We start from the raw sequence: 23,900 nt of genomic DNA, 5'->3' as shown, positions 1-23,900 counted from the left end.
TGTTGGTTGCAGTCAGGTTCAACTGGGCCAAAAGGCCATGGTGCAGAATCTCCTGTTAAGGGACTAATTTGCTTTGACAAATCAAGCTGCTGCTGTAATGCGTTCCCTGCATTCACACCACCACCAACGTGCAACTTCAGTTTTGTAAAGCGGTTCTGTGACCTGAGATGTGCTTGGGATCTCAAACAGATCACAGAAAATGTTTTGTGCTGGTGTTCCTAGGCTGAAGTACACAGCAATCATCAGCAGTGCCTGGGGTGGACCCGGCTGGGAGGGGCTGTGTGGCTCTGTGGTGAGGAAGGACCCCATTCCCTCTAATGAGCTCTGTGGGCACATCTGCGGCCCAGTGAGCGATTATCGACCATCGGCTGCAGGGCTGGGAAGGCAGTCCTGTGTGCACAGAAAATCCATGGTGGGAATGCACCGCTCTGTGCTCGGGGGCAGCCACAGCCATCCCTCAGCTGTGTGTGCGCTGCAGGGTGTGGGGTGACCCGGCTGTCCCGGTGTCACAGCACTGAGCACTATGGAGATATTGGGAGAGATATGTGGGGTGGGGGAGAAGTAGGTGAGCTCTGAGATCGGTGCGATGCCATAACTCCTGTTGGATGGGTGAAGTTTTCTGTCTCAGAACCATGTGACATTGGGCACTGCAGCTTGCTCTTGGGACAGAGGTGTTTTCTGGCCTGCGAGCCATTTTTATTGCACAGTTTAGACATAATCCCAATGTTGCTCAGTGTTTTCATCCACCCTGGGATATGCTTTTGCACTAGGGATGCAGTCAAGGTCTGCTCTTTGATAGCTGTTTTGAGGCAAAGCCATACATTTTTCATTTTTTTCTCCTTTGCTGCCTGGAGATTCTCTCGTTTCTTCAGCTCCAAAAGCCTCACATCCTCTGTATCAAACACCATGTTTCAAGACGGTGGCATTTAAAATAGAGGGTTTTATCTTCTATCCTTGCTTCCAAGCGTGGCTGTGGCACCCCAGGGGGAAGCAGTGCTCCACAGTGCTCTACATCTGCAGGAGAGCTGAGGTTCGGGTCCTGGTGCTGCCGCCGGGCCCCATGCTGCAGGGATGGGTCCAGCGGGTGTGATGTGCAAGCAGCGCTGAACCCGCGCAATCACTGCTTGCCTTTAAGGTTTCTCACCCATTACGGCAGCATGTAATTTAAACAGAAGCACTTAGAAGTCAACTAATTAGCACCAGCGAGGCATCCCTCCGGAGTTCGGCGCGGAGCTGTGCCCTCCTTTCTGTGCAGCGTCCTTCCCAGAGAGATCCAGCTAGAAATCACACAGACCGCAGGGTTAGGGAAAGCAAAAAGGCTTCAGAGCCGAGTTTTGGGGCAGCGCTGGCACTGGGGAGAAGGCAGAGTGAAACCAGCATTGGGCACAGCGCGGGGCGAGAAGCAGGCACAGGGCTGTGCCCATCTGTCCGCTCTCTGCGTGCACGGCGGGTGCCGGGGCAGTGCCCGCTGGCACCGTGCGGGGCTGGAGCCGGCGTCGTGGGCGTGAGCCGGGGCTGAGCCTCAGCTGCATGCGGAGCTGAAGCGTCTCCTTTTGTTCCCGCTGCACCTTGGACAAATGGGGAAGGACCGGAGCTTCTCTCGGCATTTTCGGTACGTCTGCACTCTGTGCTGTGACTGAGGGTGGGTGCACCGTGTGGGGCTCGTGCTCCTGCGGTGTCCCCGTGATGCACGGCCATGCGAGGGGACCCCGCTGCCAGGGGCGCGAGGAGCCGGGCAACGTGGGGCGAAGCTCAAAGGAACACTGGGGCTGGGGGCTGGGAATTGCTCATCGGGGTCTGCTTTGGCTCTGTGCACACAACACACAGATGAGTTGGGGTGCTGTGGGGTGCAGTGCTTGTGGCTGGGTGCTGAAATTGGACGGTGCCTGCGGTGAGGGCACCGAGCTGTGCGTGCTGCAGAGCTTGGCGCAGGGCTCAGCACCCACCACAGCTCCTGGGAGGCACTGCCTGGGTTGTGGGGTGGGCACTGGGCTGCGGGGCAGGACGGAGTCCCTCACAGGTGCAGTGGGAATATCCATTAGGAAATAAGCTGCAAATGAGCTCTCTGTGGGCTTTAAGGAATGAGACGGACAAAGGCTGAGCTGTGCCAAGCACGCTGTGCCCAAGTGAACATCGGAGCAGCTGGGGACAGGCAGGGCAGGCTCTGCCGGCCGCGTTTCCTGGCCCTGTGGGAGCACGTGGCCCTTGGGGACATCTCCTGGCCTGGAAAATGCCCTCGATTTGTATTGATTCAGACTTAGTTCTGATGAAGGTGTCCTGGTATGACAGAGAAGGGCTGGCAGTACTCTGCAGGGCTGGGTGCTGGCAGAGTCACCGTGCCCAGGGCTGGGAGCACCTCACCCATCTGCACTCCAACAGGGAATGCGGGCGGTGCTGACAGAGCACAGGAGGAAGAGAAGGAGGAAGTCAGGTCAGTGCTGGTGTCACATCAGCCAACACCACCCATGTTGTGCCTGGATGGTGGGTCACTTGTTAAGGACAGATCTGAGCACTCACCACATTGCATGCCACTGAAGCTCTAAAACACCTCCCTGCAGGTCTCTGAGAAGTGCTGTGCCTATCCTAAGGATACTCTGCAAAGGTTTTTGGAAGAAGAAAACCTTTTCTGCACTTATTAGGATTATTATTACTATCATTAAGCTCCTTTCCCTGATAGCACCAAGTTTCACCACTAGCACTGAGTCAGTCCATAAAAAAAGGTGTCTCTGGGCCTGCTTTGAGCTCGTGGTGTGTTGCTGCTCCGTTCTCCTTTCTACCAGCCCACAGGCAAAGGAACCATCCCCGCAAAGTGGGGCAGCCCTGCGGGAAGCTGTGGGACCGATCTCATTCGTCCAGCTGAAATGAGAGTAGAGCATCTCTGCCCTTGGGAGGGGAGTGGGGCTCAGCCTGGCCCCAGCCACTGCTGCCTGCCTGCAGCTGAGGAGTTGCTTATTAGCAGCATTGCGCTCATTTCTCACTGCATTTCTCATTGTTGCCTCATCACAAATTGGCTGTGAATCGTGCTGGTGTGTTCACTAATTTTAAATTATCACCTGGCAGTACGTGTGAACATCTGTCGGCCTTGGGACCAGGTGAGCTCTGCCTGCTCCAGCCCAGCAGGATGGCACGGGCTGTGCCATTGGGCTCAACCTTTCCCTAGGTGCAAACAGCTGTGTCCTGGTCTCAGAGGTTCGGGATCTGTGCTCCTCCTCCAGCTCCATCCTAGCTTTCAGATTCCTTTAGAGAAAATGCCCCAGGGTTGAGGACCCCCCAGCACCCCCAGCCCAGATCTCTTCAGATGCTGTCTGCATCCTGCTGTGGGTCAAAGCCACCCCACAAGATGCAGTCCTGAGGTGCAGGGTGGTGAGACCACATCCTTGCTCCCTGCCAACGTAGAGAGCATGTCCTTGGGATGAGGTGTGTGCAGTAAAGAGCGATGCCAGCGGTGCTGCATGTGGGGCGGGCACAGCTGCAGCAGTGAAATGCAGCTTGGGTGCAACAGTGAGAGTTGCTATAGAAACATCAGGAGATAACAGCTCCTCCAGAAGCCCCTAAATGTGCAAATAGAAAAGGTGGGAGGAGATAAATGGGGTGTCAGTGTTTCACAGCTGTGATGGGAAAAGGAAAAAAGAGAGGAAAGAAAAGATATCCATGTGTTGCAGTGCGGGAGGTGTGCGACACCCCAGACAAGTGCTGCGGGGATGGGCAGGGGGGACATGGGCAGGGAGGGCTGTGCAGGGACACTGAGCACCTCACTGGGGTCCTGCAGTGTGTGTGGGTCTGCCAGGGTCCTTGGGAGCAGTCTGTAACAGGGACAAAGGCAGAGAGAGGTCTTCTCTGTAGAGCTGGCTGCTGGGCCATAATTGGGTGAAAAACAATTCATGCAAGGCTTGAGCTGCACCTTGCCATTGACCCACCAGGACTAGTAGCTAATAGGGGTCTGGGAAAGGGGCGTCAAGGAGGAATGGAGCTATTGTGATTGGTCTCTGCATAACGTTGTGCTGCAGAGAGCTCTGACCTCCTCACCCCATGGAGCTGTGCATGGAGATGGGCAGGAGATGTAGCCAGCATTCATGGTGCCCCCATGTCCCTGTATTCTTGGCATCCCATGTTCCTGGTGCTCACAGGCAGTGCTGAGGCTGAGGGCACACAGGGGACTGGAGTTCTCCCTTTCCGGCCACTGCTGGATGCAGAGCGCTGTGCTATCATCCCCTCAGTCACATCCTCACTCTCTGCTCTCTTTGCCCTTTTTCCAGGATTTTCATCCCCAAAAAACACCGGCAGCGCTTTGATGAGGTGGTGTCACAGAGCCTGATCAGCAAGCTGTGCCGCTCCAAGAGTGAACAGCACAGCAACCGCCTGCGGCGCAGCCGGAGCGAGGACCACCAGGAGCGGCTGCTCGTGTCCACCCGCGCCAGCTCTGTGCCCCGCAGCCATGAGGAGCTCAGCAAGAGCCTGCGGAAAACCACCTCGCTCATCACCAGCAATGTGGCCTCGGGGGCTGCCCGCAGGTAACACGGCTCCTGAGTGCTGCCTGGGTGTGTTTGGTGTGGATGGCAGCATGGGGGAGATGCTGGGAATGGGGATGTCTTCTGTGCAGAGGATGGGTGAAATCCTCCTGAGAGGAGGCTGAGCACAGACTCTTCCTGCTTGAAGGGTGGGCAAGTTTGCACTCCATGTCTCTGATCCAGGTCACCTTTTCTATCCCCTTGCTGCTGCAAAGCTGTGTGTGGAGGTGAGCTGGCTCTCAGAGGCTTGAAAGGATGGTGGCATGCTGGGTGGGTTGCAGGATGCCTGGCCACGTCGGCTGGGATGCAGGATGCTTGGCCACTCCGATGGCAAGCACTGCCAAGCACAAGCAGGCTGTGCATGTCCCCCTGCCCTGCCCCAGCGGTGTCTGGGTGCCAGGCAGCAGCAGCAGGAGGAAGGCAGGACGTGGCTGCGCAGGGGATTAACCCACTTCCCGCTGCCCAGATGGCCAGACCCCTGCAGCTCATAGCATGGAGCTGCCCTGCTGCGCTGGCGCTGACTGCTGCTGTGCTCCCAGCCCCATCTCACAGAGAAGCAGAGCGGGACAGGGTCTGTTGGGGGGCAGGGACTGCTCCTGGGGAGGCCCTGTGCCACTGTGGTTGCTCCGAGTCATTCCCCTGCCTCCATCTGTTACCCTCAGGGTGTTTGGCCACAGCACACCTCCGCATGAGGAAAATTTGTTGCTGTGACACTTCCAAAATTCAGTTCCAGCTTTCTCCCTGCCAGTGTAAAGCTGGTCCCTATAGTAGTTTCCTAGTTGTGAATGGTCTCAGTGCTGTCACCTTCCCCAGGAAGCTCTCAGTGGGAGGATTTCCTGATGCTCTTTCCAACATTTTCTCACTGAATTTCACTTTTTCTCATCAGTCTTTGGGCTCTTTGCCCCCCAGTCTCTCTTATTCTATGTAATGTATTATAACCCATGCTTCACTTTAAAAACATATTTGATTTGGAGCCCTGGGCTGTGTTTTTATGAATGCAGTAATTAATAGAGTATCAATCAATGCTCACAGGCTCTGTTCCTCCAGCTCCCATTTCCAGCGTCCCCGCCTCCCCTGTGCTGCAGCCTTCATATTAATATACATTCAGCTTTAATTTGCAAAAGCCGTAACTGGATCTAAAGGTCCCAGCAGAGACCCCATCTGCTCAGTGGCCACAGTGGCAGCACGCTGTCCTTGTCCCAGGGGTCAGCAAGGGGTGTCCCTTTGGAAGGCACCAAAGGGACTCAGTGAGCAGTGCAGGAGGTACCCAGACAGAGGGGCGCCAGTGGGGCTGGGGAAGGAAACAAGAGCCCAACGTTTGTTGTGTTCTGATGTCACATTTGATTTTCTACCTGCAGGACAGTGCGAGTTTATAAAGGCAACAAAAGCTTTGGCTTCACACTGCGCGGACATGCACCAGTGTGGATTGAATCCGTTCTGCCAGGTAAGAATCCTGCTGGCCACCAGGCTCAGACCAACCCAGCTATATGGCCTGAAACAGAAGTGCTAAGTGTTTGTTGCTTGCTAGAAAATAGCAAAGGAGCTTTACAAGGCTGCAGGGTCCCTGCCCTTGGGCACAGAAGGCACAGAAGGGATGAGAGAGACCTCAGCCCAGGGGCAGCAGCTGCAGCCCCACTCTTTCCCTCTGCCTGCAGGGAGTCCGGCTGAGAAGGCTGCACTCAAACCTGGAGACCGAATCCTATTTCTTAACGGCCTGGACATGAGGTAAGTGGCTCCTGGAAGGAGTGTGCTGTTGTGGGAATGGGCGCAGTGATGTTCATTACACACCCTCACAGAATAGGAGCCAGAGATGAGCATCCTTCAGAGCTATCTGCTGTGGGATGGGAGGGATGTCACCCCATAGAGACGCCTCCTGTAATATTCTTTCATGAAAACTGAGTATCAGAGGAGTATTTCAGCCCAGCCTTGCTTGTCCTTTTACATCACTGGTGCTGTGGCAGCAGCCTGTATTTCACCAGGTTGGGCTTTCTGCAAAGAGAAGCAAGAGCAAAGGGTTAGGATGGGCTACACGATAAGAGAGTGTGATGAATATTTAAAGGTTAAACATCTGATGCTGCTGCTGACAGTGCTCAGGCTCTCACATTTCAGCTGATCCAGCAAACTGTTGGCTGATGCAGCAGCTCCAGAACAGAGCATACCCACCCAGAGGCTGTTCTCTGAGCCTACATTGCAGTGGCAGTGCTCCGGGTCAACCCGTGCCCTTCCCAGGGATGTATTTCCCATCCACTTCGCATCCTCTCCATGCAGAGTTAGGACAGGCAGAGTCCCCCAGTGCTATGGCCTACATGTGAAGTTCACCTGCTGGGGCTGTGGATGCACACCCCACACCCATTGCTTACTGTGGATGCACACTCCATGCCAATTGCTCACTGTGGATGTGGTGATGCAGTGTGATCCCCGGACAGCACAGCTGAGATCCAGCAAGAAGAGAGCCAGGGAGGTGCAGCCAGGGCACGGTAGGGGCTATCTGTCTGCAAGGAATGGGGTGGCCCTGACTCAGATCTTTGTGCTCTGCAGGAACTGCTCTCATGATAAGGTGGTGTCGATGCTGCAGGGCAGCGGGGCGATGCCCACCTTGGTGGTGGAAGAGGGCATCGTCAATTTCTCCAGCGGTAAGTGTGCAGCAGAGGGGGTGCCCTGAGGGTCAGGAACCCCAAATTCAGGAGTTCCTAAACTCCCTGTGCCCGTGGGGGGAGCTGCCAACACCCGTGGGCTCAGGGCACTGATGGCACTGGATGCTGCTCCCCACTGCCTGCAAGGCTGCTCCTCGGCTTTCTGTGGTCAGGCTGAATCCTGGGCTTGGCCGCTGCCCAGCAGCTCATTGCACTGTGTGATCGTCCTTGACAGCCCTTTCCAGTGTCCTTCACATGCAGTCTGTGCTGCGTACTTGACTGGAGTAATCCAATCCCGTGCATCCATATTCGCTGTGCAGCTATCACGGCTGTGTGTGGACTGTGCTGTGCAGAACTGCTGACATGAATAATTCAGCTTGCTGCTGGGAGCGAGCCGGAGGGAGCAGGCGGTGCGTTGTGTCAGTGATTGCAGTGAGGTGCAGGAACACGGTCCTGCAGAACTCACAGTGCCGCGTTCCCAATGCAGGGAGAGGGGCAGTGTGTAATTGTGGTGCTGTTGCGTGATGCATAGGACTGGGAACTGGTGACTGGATTGTCCCTCTGGAGCGGTGAGGGCTCCCCCAAGCCTCACGTTGGCAGCCCTGTGCTACCCACTCGTTTGCATGTGCCCTAGAAACAACAGCAGGAGCCTCAGTGCTCATCAGTGCACAGCAGTGGCACTCAAAGCCCCATGAAAGAAGCCAAGACAAGGTGACACAGTGAGCGGCCCTGTGTCAGTACCATTCCTGTCATCACGCTGCTTCCCAGAGGCCAAAATCTGTCATTTTTTTTTCCTGGGGTAGCCACCCCTGCACCGGAACACCATGATTTGTGTTTCAGTGGAGCTGAGATGCCTGTGCTCCACATTGGAGGGATTTCAGCTGCAGAACAGAGGTGCAGCAGATGTGAGCAGTCTGAGCCTCAGGCAGGGATTGGGAACACAGGTATTGGCTTGAGAGACCCCGACAAGGCCAAGCAGACTGTATGCCATGCTCGGAGGCAGCTCAGTGCAGGCAGGGCAGTGCAGGACCCCCATATGCAGGTCACGGCTCTGCTCTCTGCTTGGTTTCCAGGCTCCCGGGGGCACACAGCAGCCCCAGTGTCCTCCTGCCCTGTCCAGAGGATGGGCTGTGACCTCAGCCAACCCCTCTGCCTGTTGAATTCTCTTTTCTCTCTGCCTGCGCCTTGCAGACTCTGACTCTGCCGACTCCCCGACCAGCTCCTCTGCGCTCACCTCCCTGCAGTGGGTGGCAGAGATCCTCCCCTCTAGCATCAAGATTCAAGGGAGGACCTTCAACCAGCAGCTGGAGCACCTGCTCACCCCACCCGAGCGCTATACCATCTGCAAAGCGCTGGAGAGCTTCTTCCAACATCGGTAACTTCTTAGCGGTGCCGTTCCCTTAGCGCCGGTAGCGATGGCCACAGCAGGGACAGTCCTGCAGCAGCACAGCCCTCAGCCCGCAGGCTCAGAGACGGGCTCTGCTGTCTGCTCTCTCCAGCTGTGCGTTTTTCTCAGGGTAAGAGCTGAGCAGGAACCCATCCCTCACCAGGTGTCCTGCCCGCGGACAGGGCAGCACGGTCACCTCCTGTCCCCCTGCCATACGGTGACCTCATCCCCTGCAGCACAGGCTCTCTTGCTGCCTGGCAGTCCCCACGATGGCTGTAGGTTCTGTTCCACCTCTCTGATCTCACCGGGCTCCATTCCCAACTCCTTGCTCTTCTCAGCATTTCTTGGCAGCAGAACAGCTGCAGAGTCCTGATCCCACAGCTGTACCCAGCTGAAACCCAGCCTCAGGATGTGTCATAGCAACCTTGCTCTCTGCCCTTCATCTTCAGCCTTCCAGCAGGGACGTACCATCTCTCGGGGCACTGGGAGATATTCAATGCCCCTTCCCACAGCTGCTCAGCACCTGCTCTGGGGATGCGCTGCTCAGAGCCAGGCAGGTCCTGATGCTTTCATGTAGCACTTTGTTTCCATACAGACAGATAAGGATCTCAATCCTGTTTTGCAATGAAATGCAACAAACCCCTCTGTATTTAGGTCACTGGCAGCAATAAGCTCCCAAGGAGCATTGCTGGGGCTGCACCAACCTGGTGTGACCATAGTTGTACCCAGAGCTGCAGGTGCTGAGTTGAGCTGCTGGAATCCCCCAGCACCAGCTGAATGAACCCACTGGGGACCAGCAGTCAGCACACTGCGGGGATAAAGCAGAAATCATTGCTTAGAGCCCCCCTGAGACTGCTCTGCTCCTTCAGGATTCCCCTCTGCATGGTTGCAGCCTCTGGCACCTGCAGATGGAAAATAAGACCCAGCCCAGGGGGTTTTGTGCTTGGAAGCACCTGGATGGAATCTGAGCACTCAGAACAAATTGCTCAGCTACCCTAAACCAAATCATCTTGCCCGTAGCTGCCCCAGTCCATCACCTAATAGTGTGCCTGCCCCAGCTGTGACCTGTACCTGCTCTGGTAAGGGCAGGTGAAATCCCCAACATGACATTTCTGCTGCTTGCAAATAGCAGCACTGCCCAGCAGTGAGCACAGAAGGGAGTCAGGATGGTGGTGCTTTGTCTGGCATCACAGAAAAGGCAGAATACCCACACATAGAGAGCAGCTTAGCAGATAATCACTGTCATCCTTCAGTTCTTCCTCACACACCTGAGGGAGTTCACTGATCAAGACAACAGATTTGTTCCTACATGCAAAGTCCTGAATACAAAATTTTCTATATGGAATTCTTGCTATTGCTTCTATATTAAGGCTGCAACAGTTGCAGTGAACTTTAACCACTGCTTTCTGTGTGAGTTTCTCAGTAGAAAAACATCCTGACCTTAGCTGTGGCCCAGCCTTGCTCAGCTGAGACCCAGCTCTTAGAGACCAGTCCCTCTGGGACAGCCTTCTTTCCCTGGGTGTTTCACCCTCCTCACCACATCGGGCACTCAGCCCCATTATCCTGAGCAGGCCCTGTACCACCTTCACCCCACACAGCATAGTACACAGCCCTCATCCCAGCTGTCCACACCTCAGGCCTTACCAGAGCACCTCTATGTCCTGGTGCTCATCCACCCATCCATCCGTCCATCCATCCATCCATCCATCCATCCATCCATCCATCCATCCATCCATCCATCCATCCACCTATCCAGCCAGACAACCCATCCATGCTGCCCCATACACACACAGCTTCCCACAGCAGACTTTATGGTCTGGCTGCCAGGTGCTGCCAGACCCTGCAGATTGCTGTCCCTATCAGCCCCACTTGCACATCCCCACTCCCCCACATCTCTCCCACCAGGATCTGTTCCTTGCCCACAACTCTGCTTGTAGATGACCTGGGCTGCTTGCACCAATGATGAGGCAATCCCAGCAGCTGAGCTGCAGGCAGATCGGGAGGTGCAAAGCTGTGTGCTGGGGCTGTGCAGCTCAGGATGCACTCACTGCCCAGCCCTCTCTCTCCCATTTTGCAGGAACATTGACACTCTTATTGTGGATGTGTACCCGGTGCTGGACACACCAGCCAAGCAAGTCATTTGGCAGTTTATCTACCAGCTGCTGACGTACGAAGAGCAGGAGCACTGCCAGCAAAAGATTGCCAGGTTTCTTGGTTACAAGTCCTTGGCAGGTGAGAGGAAAGCTCCAGCTCCAGCAAGGATGTGCCCAGGGAGTGTGTGCTGCTCAGTGCAGCTGCTGCTGTGCTCCAGCTCCTGCTAATAACAAGGGTTTCCTCTGTGAATGTTGGGCTGAAGGTTACTTCTTTTCCTTGTTTGTATAGTTTTGGAAGGGCAATTGCATTGAAAGCAAATGTGGCAGTGGTTCGGTTGCAGAGGTCTGGGAGCAAAGGGTGCCAGAAGCTCTCAGGCTGTTAGGAAGCTCCAAAAGGAATTGGTGCTCGAAGGGCAGTGTTCAGATAACAGTTGAATGAGCAATGGTGGCAGTGGAGTCTGTGGGATGCCTGCAGCCATGCACAGCACCTGCAGTGAGCACTCAGGATGAAGTCTCACCCCAACAGTGCTGGCTTGGAGCGGCCATGTGCTGCTGTCACCATCCCTTACTGCTGCAGCAGCACACAGCTGTGCCTCGGTGGGATTATGGGCTTTGCACTCAGACAGCGGAAAGGGGAGGGCAAATTTGGGCTGAAACGTTTTAATCTTTGAATCTGAGCTTCTTAATTGCTTCCAAATTCTTCTACTCTAGGGCATTAGTGTTTTGTTGATATGTTTATTTTAGACTCGGTGTCAGTAAAATGGCACGAAAGAGGTGTTGTGAGGAGAGAGGCTTTGGGGACAACATCATCGTTTTAGCACAGCCTTTCCCCTCACAGGGGGAACAGCAGAGCAGTCCTGCTGCAAATACCCCTGCTATGCACTGACAGGCAATGGGTATTTGCTCACCCAGTTTGCAGTCTCAGTTACCACTGCTTTGTTGTGTCCCAGTGTACCTAACTGCTGTACGTTCCCAAGAACACAGATCCTAAAAATGGAGTTTATGAACTTCTGAAGATCTGGGAAGAAATTAATGTGTGTGCAGCTGGCAGCTGTGTGCCAGGAGCGCCAATGTGTGAGCCTCCCCCAGCCCTGGCAGAGGAGGATGGCACTGTGTCCCCCAGGACTCATCCTCCACTGCAGGCTGCTCCCTGGCTCCCACCCTGGCAGCGAGGGGCAGTCTGTGAGTGCTGCTTGTTCTGGTTCATGATGTGTGTCCATGTGTGGGAGCATGGCCAGGGATCCATGAATTTGGGGTGATTCTTCCTCCTGGCTTCTTCCAAACTCGGTGGCAATCTCTGATGCCTGTGTCTATTGGTCTGCCTGAACACCAGTCCATGGGACACCTGTCATACTGACGCTCCAGCATCCCCGTCCTGCTGTGAGTCTGAGCCTCTGAGCCATTCCACCACCGGAATGGTTCTCCTGGGCAATGTTTCAGCACGGCTCCCACTGCCCTGTGTCCGTCAAGGGCAGGTGGTTATTGCTGCACCCCTCTGGACCAGCTGGACACCAATCCTGCTGGGAAAAGGAGCAATTGCAATTCTCTACTCTGCATCTGCGTTTGCAATTCACTCTACTTCCTGGCAGCAGCTTGTGGATGGGGAAAGCCGTGAGCATAGCTGTTGCCAAAGGGCTGGGGGCAGCCCTGGTACAAGGAGTGGGGCACAGGGGGGGCCGGTGGGTCTGTGCATGTCTCACCACTATGTTTTCTGCTGCAGCTGAGCCCGAGGCAGAGGAGCGCTACCGCAGCTCAGTGCGAGGGGCATCCTTGTGCAGGAGCAGCCTCCGGACCAACCGCCCTGAGGAAGGAGGGGCTGCAGGTGGGTGTTGTGGGGCTGGGGTCATGCAGACTGTGCCCTGGTGCTCTGGGCCATGTTGACATCCTGACCTGGGCACAGTTGGTGGGAGAAGATGGAGCCTTTGGAAGTCCATATTTCTGAAAGTTATGCAGGTCCAATAAGAAGCCTCTTGGGCTGATTCTGAACACTGTTTCCAGTCCCCTGTATTGCTCAGAAGTGAATTGCAAGGGTAAGCAGACCGTGGGGTTTGCAGTAACCAAAATCATTCCTCCCCTTGGGTGATGCGCATCTCCCCAGTGCTGCTGGTTCCCCCTTCTGGGAGCATAGACTGTAGCTCCCTGTGAGCTGTGTCAGACAGCACTGAGTTCATAGGCAGAACAGCATCTGCGAAACCACTGTGAGAAAATCATAACAGCATTTTGTGGCTATTGATGAAATCCATTCTTGGCTCAAACTATCCCTCTTTTCAAAGGAAAACCCACATATCCCCCTTTGTCTGAAAGCTCTGTCCTCCTGTGGTTGTGCAAACTCCTAAGCGTGCACTGGGTAATGACTCTTCCTTTAATATCGCTGTCCAGCTGAGCAAGGTTCATCTGCAACCACAGCACAACCACAGCACTGCTCAGGTGCTGAGGATTCACAGGAAGCTTCCAAGCCTACCAGCTGGGTGGTCAGAGAAATGCAAAATACTCTCATTTTATAAATGAGCACACGAATGTTCATGGGTCAGGGCTGTGGAGGCATGCACAGGATGGGCTGCTGACAGTTCTGTCTCTGTTCCCCAGCAGGGCAGAGTGACACCGTGGAGGTCCCAGTTCGCCTGATCCCTGGAGAGAGGCAGGCTGGCGATGGCACATCCCTGCCAGAGACACCCAACCCCAAAATGGTGCGGGCACCACCTTTGGGCAGCACTGCCCTGGAGCATGGGATCTCTGCTCTCACAGGGAGCATCACCAGATCCCTTCCATGTAAACATAGGAAAGCAGATAGAAGGGAGAGCAGGAGGGATGTGTCAGCATAGCAGCACTGCTGTCTCTTCTCTGGGCAATCAGCTTGAATAACGTGGGGGTCTGTTGCAACCCTGCGAGGGGGAGGCTGCTGGGTGGGGGAGCTTCGGGAAAGGTGAAGGAGCATCAGGTCTGGGTGGTGCAGTCCTCTACAGAGTGAGAGATGGGGGTGGTTGAGTCCATGGTGGATGTCCCCTCCCCGGGACATCACAGGTCCCTGGGTGTGTCACAAGCCAGGTCTTGATTCCAGCAGCTCTTTGCCCTTTTTCCCCCAGATGTCGGCTGTCTATGCAGAACTGGAGAACCGCCTGCTGGGCAGCTTCTCCAGCAAGGTGGGCAATGCTGCCCTGCACCACGCATCAACCCCAGCCCCTGACCCGGCGCATGCTGCAGGTAGCGCCCGATTTCCCTCAGCTCTGGAGAGAGGCAGACGTGGGGGGGTCTCCAGCGGCAGCAGGAACCGCCCGGCAGCGCCCTGTCCCGCAGGTGCCCGCAGATCAGGGGTGCCCGTCTCATGGCCAAGCGACCCGCTGGCCGCCCAGCAGTGCTACTACCGCCTGCACAGCAGCCTGCAGTCCCCGAGCAGCACCGAGTCCAATCCCTACGTCAGCCTGGACAGCAGCCCGGCCCCGTCCCCCCAGCACCGGCCCTACCCGCTCAGCCCGCTGTCGCGGCGCAAGAAGCTCTTCACCTTCTCCAGGCCGCCACGCAGCCGCGACACCGACCGCTTCCTGGACGCTCTCAGTGAGCAGCTGGGACACCGTGTCACCATCGTGGATGATTTCCTCACCCCTGAGAATGACTACGAGGAGGTGAGCGTGGTGCTGGAAATGCTCCATCAGCCTTTCTCCACGGGGGCTCGGAGCATCCCACCATGGCTGTTGGGAGCATCCTTCATCCGCTCCCCTCTTCCCCCCAGATGAGCTTCCACGATGACCAGGGCAGCTATGTCACCAACGATGTCAGCAGCAGCGAGTACATCAGCAGCAGTGATGAGGGCAGCTCCCTCACCTACTCCACGCTGTCGGACCACATCCCCCCACCTCCGCTCAGCCCCCCGCCCCCACCACCCCCCCTGCAGTTCCATGACCCCCAACCTGTCCCTGCCAAGGCCGAGCCCCCCAAGGCCAGCACCTCTCCTGCCCCCAAGCCCCTGGTGGGTCACCTGCACCCTGTTCCGCCTCCACCGCCCCCCCCGCCACCCCCACCTGTGCCCTGTGCTCCCCCCCTGCACCGGGGGCTTCTGCACCGCCGGAGTGAGACCAACCACATGAGTGTCAAGAGGCTGCGGTGGGAGCAGGTGGAGAACTCGGAGGGGACCATCTGGGGACAGGTATGGCCCGGGGGATGCGAGGGAGTCACGGGTTTATCAGTGGGGAACTGCAAGTGTGGTTCACAGCATTGGTAGGGAGAGCATGGAGAGCACATGGGGGCAAAGAAGAAGCAAGGAGTAAGGCTCAGTGCAATAAACCTTTGGCACAATGAACTTGAGGCAATGAAAGGCTCTGGAGGTGGATTCAGGGCTCTGCAGGGAGATGCAGGCCTTGGGAGCTCAGCCTCCAGCCTGGTGGAGCTCAGCTTCCACCCATGATGTTAGCTGGATGGCAGCTCCAAACAGCTGGATGAGAGCTGTGGGATTGCCCTCCCATCCTGCATCCCAGCAGGCATGTCTCTCTGTCCTACAGCACGGAGAATGAAATGTTTCTTCCCGGTGACTTTTTGGATGCAAACAATTCCAGGCATCTCTGGAATTCTATGTTCTTAGTGAAGCAGCTGTTCCCCAGCAGCAGGCGGACAGCAGCAGTGCTCTGTGGGGCTTCAGTGCAGGACAGGAGCTAAACAGACCCGTGGGGCAAGCAGGCAGTGATGGATGGAAATGTGTCCTCCCATCTTCTCTAAAGAGAATGAGTGAGACCTGTGAGATGGGCTCTGTACTGAGTGTAGAAGTACCTCCATAGGCAGTGAATGATTCCCCAGCTTTCTGCAGGGCATTGCTAGTGTTATAAGTGTCCCTTATAAGAATAGTGCCATCAGCGTGGGATTTCCTGGGGACGCAGATCTCCAGGTGGTGGTGGGGATGGGGCATAGTACCCAGGTTCCCACCTGCTCCTCCTCCTCCTGCAGCTCGGGGAGGACTCGGACTATGACAAGCTGAGTGACATGGTCAAATACCTCGACCTGGAGCTTCATTTTGGGACGCAGAAGCCAACCAGTAAGTGACAGAGCCCCTGGGCAGGTCCTGGGGTCAGCCTGAGAGGGGCACAGTGCTCCATGGTCACCAGCCGTCGCCTGACTCCGGCACCTGGCAGACAGCACCATTCACACACAGGGTGCTGGAGTGCTGGCACTGCAGACTATTAAGGTGAAGACGGTTTCACTGTCTCCCTTAATTCTCTTTGCTGCCGTTACCTGTTTTCTCTCTGCATTTCTGCCAGCCTGGGCAGCAGAGCTCCGCATTGTGGTTCTGCTCCCCGCTCCCATGCTCAGTCAGCTCCACGCCACACTGTGTGCCAAAACTGCTCCTCATTGCCACAACAGGCCTGGCTTCCAACCTGCAGCACACGTTGTACCCATCTGTAATGGGCTCTGCTTATTGCTGTCCGTGCACGTGTGTTGTCTGCACACTGGGACGCACTGCATCGCAGCCCTGCTGCTCCCAAAGCTCAGCCCTCAAAAAGCTGTGAACACATTTCTCTGTCCATAGAGGGCACCACGAGTAACGCTTTTCTTTTTACATACGTAATAACATACAGCAATGGCAGCAGGCGTGGGCAGAGCCAATCTCACGCGGGCAGGTTCCGATGGGATGGATGGTGGGAGTGGGATGCTATGTGACCCTTGCCAGGGGCTGTCAATGTGGGGATATTTCTAGGATTTTCTGTGTGTTTCACCTCTCGTTTTACCTTTTTCAGCTCCGAGTCCTCCATTCAGGAGATCTTTGAATCGCAGAATTCAAGGATTCCCGGAGCCATTGCTGTGTGCCAAGCATCAGTCCTTCTATCTCATTCATGGTTTCACTGTTTTCAGCAGTTTTCTTCCCGCTGGAGACAGCTGAGCCTGTCCTTACCCGTGATTATATCTCTCAGTTTCTCTTCCAGAGCCAACTTTCATGCCTGAAACATTTAAAAAGAAAGACGTGGTCGAAATTTTGTCCCACAAAAAGGCCTACAACACATGTAAGTAAACATCATGGTGAATGTACCCCCAAACAGGCCCAGAGATGGGACCAGGGATGTAGAGAGCTGGAAAGGTAAAAGGAGGGAGGCTACATGAGCACCATCCCATGAGCACAATCCCAGCACAGCTCCCCTGGTCTGAGCTGTCCTTGTCACCCAGCAAGGCCCTGCAGACCTTGGCTCAGCCTGGGCAGCGGGCGGAGGAAGGGAAGGACAGGACAGAGATGGGATGTGACTCATTGGCCTGGGAAGAGCTTGCAGGGCTGTGGGCAGGGCTCAGCACCACATCTCAGGTGCTTGCAGTGGGGCGGGGGCATGGTGGGGCCTGTGGGATCCCGGCTGTCCTGGTGTGGGGCTGGGCAGGGGCTCAGGGCACGGTGCCCTGCTGCACTGGAGATGTGCATGCAAAGCAGCACAACAGTCTGAGCGGGGGCTGCAGGAGGCAGTGATGCCCCAGGACTCCCACAGCCTTTGCAGCGCTTTGGGGAGTGGAAAGCCTCCCCTGCTCCGAGCACAGATCTGTGCCAGCTTGGGCACATGGCTAAGTCCACACTTCTTGGCCATGCCAAACATCCTGCCTGCCGTGCCACTGACTGCATCCCTCCCTGCAGCCATCCTGATCGCCCACCTGAAGCTCTCACACATGGAACTGCGTCAGATCCTCATGACGATGGAGACGGACCGCCTGGAGCCTTCCCACATCAAGCAGCTCCTGCTGTATGCCCCGGATGGGGAGGAGGTGCAGCGCTTCCAGAGCTACAAGGAGAACCCTGGCAAGCTGAGCGAGCCTGACCAGTTCGTGCTGCAGGTGCCTGCTGGAGGGAGGTGCTCTGTGCAGCATCCAGGAGTCACCCCACTGAGTGCTGCAGGGAAGGGGAACAGGGCAGAAAGCATGCAGGGCTGTGATGCTGGGGGGGAGGTTGAGGGCACCCACGCAGGGACACTGTGAGTGGTGCCTGGGAGTTGGCAGCAGTGGATGTCCCATGGCCAAAACATGCCTCATTTTTTTGCTGCACACTAAGGAGTGACTTTGCCCAGCTCTGGCTTACTTTCTGTTGACCTGTGAGCATTGCTGTAACATTTGCTTTCCTACAGCATGATGCCACTTTTAAGTACAGGGAAAAACTTCAATCTTCTAGGAGGGACTGTGGTTCAAGGACAGGAGTAATTTCCTCCTCCTTTTGCTCTCAGATGCTGTCAGTACCAGAGTACAAGATCCGACTGCGCAGCCTTCACTTTAAGACCACTCTGCAGGAGAAGACAGAGGAGATCAAAGCGAGCTATGAATGTATTTGCAAGGCCTCTCTGGAGCTGAAAAGCAGCAAGAAGCTGGCAAAGATCCTGGAGGTCAGAAGCAGCCCTCTTGTGGGCAGCAGCCCTTGGGGACCCCAGGGCCAGGCATGCTTTGCCACGCTCAGATGAGCTCAATGTGCTGCCCCAAATGATGGTGAACTCCCTCAGCTTTGCTTTTAAAAAAAAAGTCAGGTGGGGTGAATAAGGACACAGTGTGACAAAAGGCATTTCCAGATGAGAGATGAATTGCCATGGGTCTCCTGGCCAGTGACCCCCAGCACCTCAGCTAAGTGCTGAGGAGGAGATGCTGGCTGCATGGTAACAAAGAGCAAGCAGGAATCCAGAGCCCAGGCTGGGCTCCAGGTGCTCTGAGGTGCTGGCTGAAGGCCCTGCAGTGCCTCAGTGCTGCAAAGCCATAGTATGAAGAGTCAGACCCCTAGGGAGGTGAACAGCTCTGCTGGATTGCTGCTTTCTCTTTAAAGATCCTCTTAAAGATCCACACATAATATCTGCAAAAGGTTTTTAGGAGGGGAAGGATTTGCTGGGCAGCAGGACAATCCTTACCCTGCAGCCTCCATAATTAGCTTTGGTCCTGCAAGGGATGCTGCTGAGAGATAAGAATCCCATTGTGCTGAAAGTGGCAAAGGCACTGATCCAGACCAGGCCCCAGTGCTGCAGGGAGGGAAGGTGCTCCTAGACAGTGCTAAAGTAAGCTGCATTCATTGTACATCCATCTGACCCAAAACAGGCACCAAAGGAGATGGATACCAAAGCAGATGGGCACTGCCTGTGCTGCTTGGTCACTGTGGTTTCTCTTTGCAGTTTGTGCTGGCCATGGGAAACTACCTGAACAACGGGCAGCCCAAGACCAGCAAAACGACAGGCTTCAAAATCAACTTCCTCACAGAGGTAAGGACACAGAGCTTACTTCTCCTCGTGCAGGAGGCAGCAGTGCCAGCAGCAATGCAGTGAGAGATGGGCAGCACAGAGGAGCCTCTGTGCAGCCAGAGCTGCTGGGTGCTTCCCAAACCCACTCTGCAAAGGGCCTCCTTTCTTGCTTTACTTTGCTGCAGCTGAACACAACCAAGACCGTTGATGGGAAATCCACCTTCCTGCACATCCTTGCCAAATCTCTCAGCCAACACTTCCCAGAGCTTCTGGGCTTTGCCAAGGATCTTCCCACAGTGCCGCTCGCTGCCAAAGGTAATGGAACACAAGCACATGTGGGAGCATCTGCACAGCCTCGTGGTTCATTGTGGGTGTAGGGGATAGGGTTTGGTGAATGGTTGAGTATAGGATTGGCCACGAGCTGCTCACCATTGGCACAAGCCAAGAGGAATGGTGCTGAGTGAGAGAAGGAGGATGCTAAAGCACGAGCTTAGCAGCAGGAAGGTCCTAGCTGACCCATGCTGATGACTGCTGGCTATGTATGCTGTATGTCCACAGTCTGTGGTATCACCCAGGCTGAGAATCACAGGGCTCAATGAGCTGCCATAAAGAAGTCACAAAGATCTTAGGGTCACCCTCTGCATGCTGGCAAGTGGGATGGCTGCAGGCAACCATGGAGGTCCTCCTGGCACCCTATCTCCTGGGTGGCAAGAAATTCCCCTGGGAATTGGTGCTGCCGGGGATAAATAAAGATAAGATAATTCAGCCCCAGAGGTGTAAGTTTTCCCTAGATAAAGGTTTGTACTGGCAGCTTTCCCAGCTGGATTTTGCATGTGGCCTTGCTGCTGTTTAAACCCCACGGACAAGGCAGGGCAGAAGGAGACGTGCAGTAGGAGGCAGCCAGAGCTGGGGAACATTGCCCACTCCTCTTCTTCTGCAGTGAACCAGAGAACACTGACGGCCGACCTGAAGGACCTTCACACCACTGTCACCGACATCCAGATGGCCTGCCACAGCATGCCAGCCACCACCGAGGACCGGTTCGCCATCGTGATGACCGTATCCTTCTGTAAAAGGGGCAAATCCCCAGCACACTTGCTGCCCTCCAGTAAAACCATTTAGTGGTCACTGTCCCTGCCTAGTAGCCATTAGAAGTGGTGATGTCCATGCCAGGCCCCAGTCCAGGGTGTTTTCCTTTACGCCATCCCTCCCAGTCCTTCCTGGAGAGCGCGCAGCCCGCCATGCGCTCACTGGACGACCTGCAGCACAGGGCCATGGAGGAGTTCAGCAAGGTGCTGTCTTTCTTTGGAGAAGACTCCAAAATGACAACCTCAGAAGCTTTCTTTGGCATTTTTGCAGAATTCATGAGCAAGTTTGAGGTGAGTTGTATTTCTTAAAGGCAGTCAGAAAAGGGTTTCCTTGCAGCAGCAGCAAGCAGCAAAATGGCCACTTTTCCAACACCCAATAAGTTTGAGGCTGGTGCCTGATGCAGGGGGGGACATTCTGCAGTGTGCTCCCCACCTCACCTGATTCTTTGCTATTTGCTCTCTTCCCACAGCGGGCGCTCACAGATGTGCAGGTTGGAGACAGCCAGCGCAGCCCCAGGATGACATCCCCCCTTGCCTGGTGACAACATGAGGTGCAAGGATTCATTGCCAATGAAGTGCAATTTGCTCCCATTGAGTTTGGTTGTAAATAGGCTGCTGCCACCTGCTACCGTCAAGCAGAACCGCAGGGGCTGGGGCAGCCTGGATGCTGAGCACACACATGTGAATGGCTGCAGGTGGAGATGGGGCTGAGGCACTGGTACACAAAGGGAAACACTGTGTTGTTTTGATGGCATCCTTCCTAGCATCCTTCATTTCCAGTGTATCGCAGAATCAAGGACTGCAGACACATCTGGGTGAAACCCCACTGCCCTGTGCTCCCATGGCACACAGTCCTGGTGCCAGTGCTCACTGGAGCCCTGTCACTCATCCCCACGGCCATGTTCTGTGTGGTTGTGCAAGGTCCCAGCCTCTCATGCAGGATGTGTCCCCAGTGTTTCCCTTGCATATGCAGAGCCCTGATGCCAGGTGCCCGAGCTGGAAGCACCAGGGTTGGGCACATTGTGCAGCAATGCTGAGGCAATAGGAAGAAATGAGACCTTGCAGAACCCCACTGGCACAATATGTGGTCTTAAATGAAGATCCAGGCTGGTTTTGCCCAGCTGCTCAGGGGAGCAAGAAAAGCCCCACAGCCCTTCCTGGCTAGCAGCTTTGCATAAGAGTTTGTCAATGACTGAGAAATCTTCCCAATAATCTAATATCATCAGCACTAGACTTAACCGAACTCACCAGGAGTCAGGGATCCCTGAGCATTTTGGTGCCTCCTTGGAAAGCACAAAATCTTTGGTAGCTTAAAAATGAACGGGAGCCCTCTGATGCCCTGGTCCTGCCCTGAGAGCAGCAGAGAGCAGCCAGAATGCACCCCGTGCCTTCTGGAACCCGCTCCCAGAGCTTGGGGATGTACAACGACTTGAGCAGTCCATGCAGGCTGTATCAGGGGCCTGATGCACACCCATCCTGCAGCAGCGGCTGTTTGTTATAATCAAGGCAATTCCCCGCGAGACGTCCCGGGACAAAGGGCTAGCAGCACCCTGCAGTCCATGCACGTGCCTCCAGACCACGCAGCGCCCGCGAGCTTTGCGGCACAGCAGCGCAGTGCGTTAGCATAGCGAGGCACTGCTCAGTGCACAGTGCTGCCACTGCTGTGCACATCCCACCCACCTGAGCCCCCCACTCGCTGACGCCTAGGTGACCCCCCCATGCCGATGCCAGAGTGAGAGCTCTCACTGTGCTGAAATACACAACTACCAACCGGTGCATTATTTATGGGAGACCTTATAACCATCAGATCTTCTGTTTTCAGTATTTTTTTTAACCCTTCTCCCCACGTGTTTTGGTTTATAACAGCTGTAAGTGCCAGGCAGTTCCCAGCCTTGTGCTGTCAGAGCTCTTCTCTCCCCCAGTAATGGTGCAGTGCAATGCGCACCCAACTCCACTTTACGTTTTGGATGTTCTCACTGCATTCAGGTTTTGGTGTTTTGTTTTTTGTTGTTGTTGTTTTGGGTTTGTTTTTCTTTTTTTTTTTTTTTGTAAAAATGTATTAAAAATTCAAACCGCTGGAGGTTATTATGCAACCATCATTAAAAATGTGAAAATGCTGTACATAGATTTTGCTACATGTTGTAACTTTCCAGGATAGCTAGAGCCCCAGCCCCCTTGGTATTTTTATGTGAATATTTTCAAAGACCCAGAACTTCTGAGGTACGGTTATATCATTTGATGATGGGACTGTGTGTATTCATGGTTCAGTCTCTACCTGATGCCTATGTGCTGTTCCCAAAATAAAGCTGCTGCCTTCTGCCTCCTGGCTGCATGTACATCTCTGCTCTGCTGAAAACTGCTTTGTACAACAGCTGCAGATGAAGGCACGAGGAATTCTGCATTTGGCACTTGTGTGGCTGCACACCTCAGGATCAGTCCCTTGACCTGCACTGGGGAGGTGCATCATCTGACCCTGCTGGAATGGGGAAAGTTACTGCACTCATGTAGAAAAGAGTTATTTGTGAGCAGAATTCAAGCCAGTATGATGAGTATCAGCAGCAAATTCTTAAAATAGCAGGGATTTTTTTCTGCAGCCTTCAGAAGAAAACAGCTGTGTGCGTGTGAGCTAGTGAATTGTTCCCCTCCAAGAAGGAATTCCTGGCTGCAGCTGAGGCAATGTCCTTGGGGCAATTTATCTCTATGCCACCAGCGGAGATAGGGGCTGGTCTGCTATCAGATCTCCTAGTTGCAGTTTAGCTTGTTTACAGCAGCCTGCTCCATGGCAGCTGCTCCCTGGGGGCTCTGCACAGAGCTGGCACCAACCTGTGGGCAGAAGTCAAAACACGCCATGCCAAGAGCCTGGTGTTCCTTTAGCTGCCCTGCAAACCGCTGCAGACCGTGTCCCATCGGCAGACGTTGAGTCTGAGCCTCAGCAACACCTGCCCTGTGCTCTTTGGTTTGTCCCTGATAACTCCATGCGTTAAGTAATCCTTTCCCAGCACCATGCAGTGGGTGGAAGCTCCCAGCCCTGCCCAGCCCATCCTCAGCACCACAACCTTGGCCGTGTGTTACCTTCTTGGGGAGCGTGTCCTTGGGAAGGATCCAGCTACCGGGCAGCCCTGAGGTGACCCCAGGCTGCACTTCACATGTGCGAATATCCAGGAGGTTTCACTTTTTCCTGCAAGAAATGGGGAGGAAATTAAAAAAAAAAAAAAAAGAGAGAGAGAGAGAAAGCTGCTTTAGCAAAGCTATGGTGAAGTCCTGGCCGCAGCTCCAGCTGGAAGACTGGCTGGGATAAACTAGCACCAGAATGACCAGACGATCTCCAGAGGTCCCTTCCAACTCTGATGGTTCTGTGTCTCCAAGCCATGCTGGAACATGTCTGAATGAGTCTCCTCTACACCTTGTTAGAAGTGCTGTAAGCTGTGCTTTTTTTCTTGGACAGTGAGAGCTGCCAAAGGGACAAACTGAAGTTTCAGCTACAGATGGGAAGGGCTGGAAATACAAAAACTATCACAGCTTGGAGGTAGCACAGGGCACCTGGGTGCTCGGCTCGTGGCCCCTGAGGTTCTGCGTTGTTCTAACACAATCTAGGAAATCCTGGCGTTTCCACATTCTAGCAGATCAAACGTAAGCACCTCCAGCCACAAGACTGGTTACATCCTTCAGTGTGATCTGATCTAAAAGACAGGTTTTCCTGCTTTTCTTCTGGCTTGCTTTGGGGTGCTCCTTTTCATCACTACATTTTTAACTTTCCTCCACTGTTGATCTAGAAAAGCCAAAAGGAAAGGTGAAAGTTGAAATTCCCATTCTAACAGCGGAGGTTTTAAGAGAAGTGAGGTTTCCCAAAAGGCAGCACAGAGAGCTGTGACATGTCATGACACACAGGCTGTGCTCAAGGGCAGCCAGCAATGGCAGTTCTGCCTGGCCGTTAGCTGCACCCATACCTGGGCGTGAGCTGCACCCCTACTTCTTGCCACAGCCTCTCATTTTGGAAGCTCCCTTCAGCACCATTCAGTGCACATT

At 54.8% G+C, this 23,900-nt stretch overlaps 1 protein-coding gene across 5 annotated transcripts in view; it reads left to right on the top strand.

The window, feature by feature from the left end:
* Positions 1 to 22,358, top strand: part of GRID2IP (Grid2 interacting protein) — a 31,223-nt gene extending 8,865 nt beyond the window's left edge. For 2 of the 5 annotated variants that reach the window (XM_090151537.1, XM_090151536.1), the window contains 20 exons: positions 4,257 to 4,511; positions 5,867 to 5,952; positions 6,164 to 6,233; positions 7,047 to 7,141; positions 8,333 to 8,516; positions 10,606 to 10,760; positions 12,342 to 12,443; positions 13,211 to 13,308; positions 13,705 to 13,822; positions 13,916 to 14,241; positions 14,349 to 14,762; positions 15,554 to 15,641; positions 16,528 to 16,605; positions 17,217 to 17,413; positions 17,797 to 17,952; positions 18,721 to 18,807; positions 18,972 to 19,101; positions 19,727 to 19,845; positions 20,001 to 20,165; positions 20,345 to 22,358. In XM_090151537.1, the coding sequence (XP_090007663.1) occupies positions 4,257 to 4,511; positions 5,867 to 5,952; positions 6,164 to 6,233; positions 7,047 to 7,141; positions 8,333 to 8,516; positions 10,606 to 10,760; positions 12,342 to 12,443; positions 13,211 to 13,308; positions 13,705 to 13,822; positions 13,916 to 14,241; positions 14,349 to 14,762; positions 15,554 to 15,641; positions 16,528 to 16,605; positions 17,217 to 17,413; positions 17,797 to 17,952; positions 18,721 to 18,807; positions 18,972 to 19,101; positions 19,727 to 19,845; positions 20,001 to 20,165; positions 20,345 to 20,416 (2,995 nt within the window). In that variant the 3' untranslated portion in view covers positions 20,417 to 22,358. Of the gene's footprint in view, positions 1 to 4,256; positions 4,512 to 5,866; positions 5,953 to 6,163; positions 6,234 to 7,046; positions 7,142 to 8,332; positions 8,517 to 10,605; positions 10,761 to 12,341; positions 12,444 to 13,207; positions 13,309 to 13,704; positions 14,242 to 14,348; positions 14,763 to 15,553; positions 15,642 to 16,527; positions 16,606 to 17,216; positions 17,414 to 17,796; positions 17,953 to 18,720; positions 18,808 to 18,971; positions 19,102 to 19,726; positions 19,846 to 20,000; positions 20,166 to 20,344 lie in introns of all 5 variants that reach the window. The other 3 variants (XM_090151535.1, XM_090151534.1, XM_090151533.1) reach the window with 3 other exon arrangements.
* Positions 22,359 to 23,900: the final 1,542 nt, after the last annotated feature.

This window comes from Phasianus colchicus, chromosome 16, assembly GCF_987193195.1.
Source record: "Phasianus colchicus chromosome 16, bPhaCol1.hap1.1, whole genome shotgun sequence".
Taxonomy (NCBI): domain Eukaryota; kingdom Metazoa; phylum Chordata; class Aves; order Galliformes; family Phasianidae; genus Phasianus; species Phasianus colchicus.
Note: the sequence above shows the minus strand (reverse complement) of the source record. Positions and strands in the feature narration are given on the sequence as shown.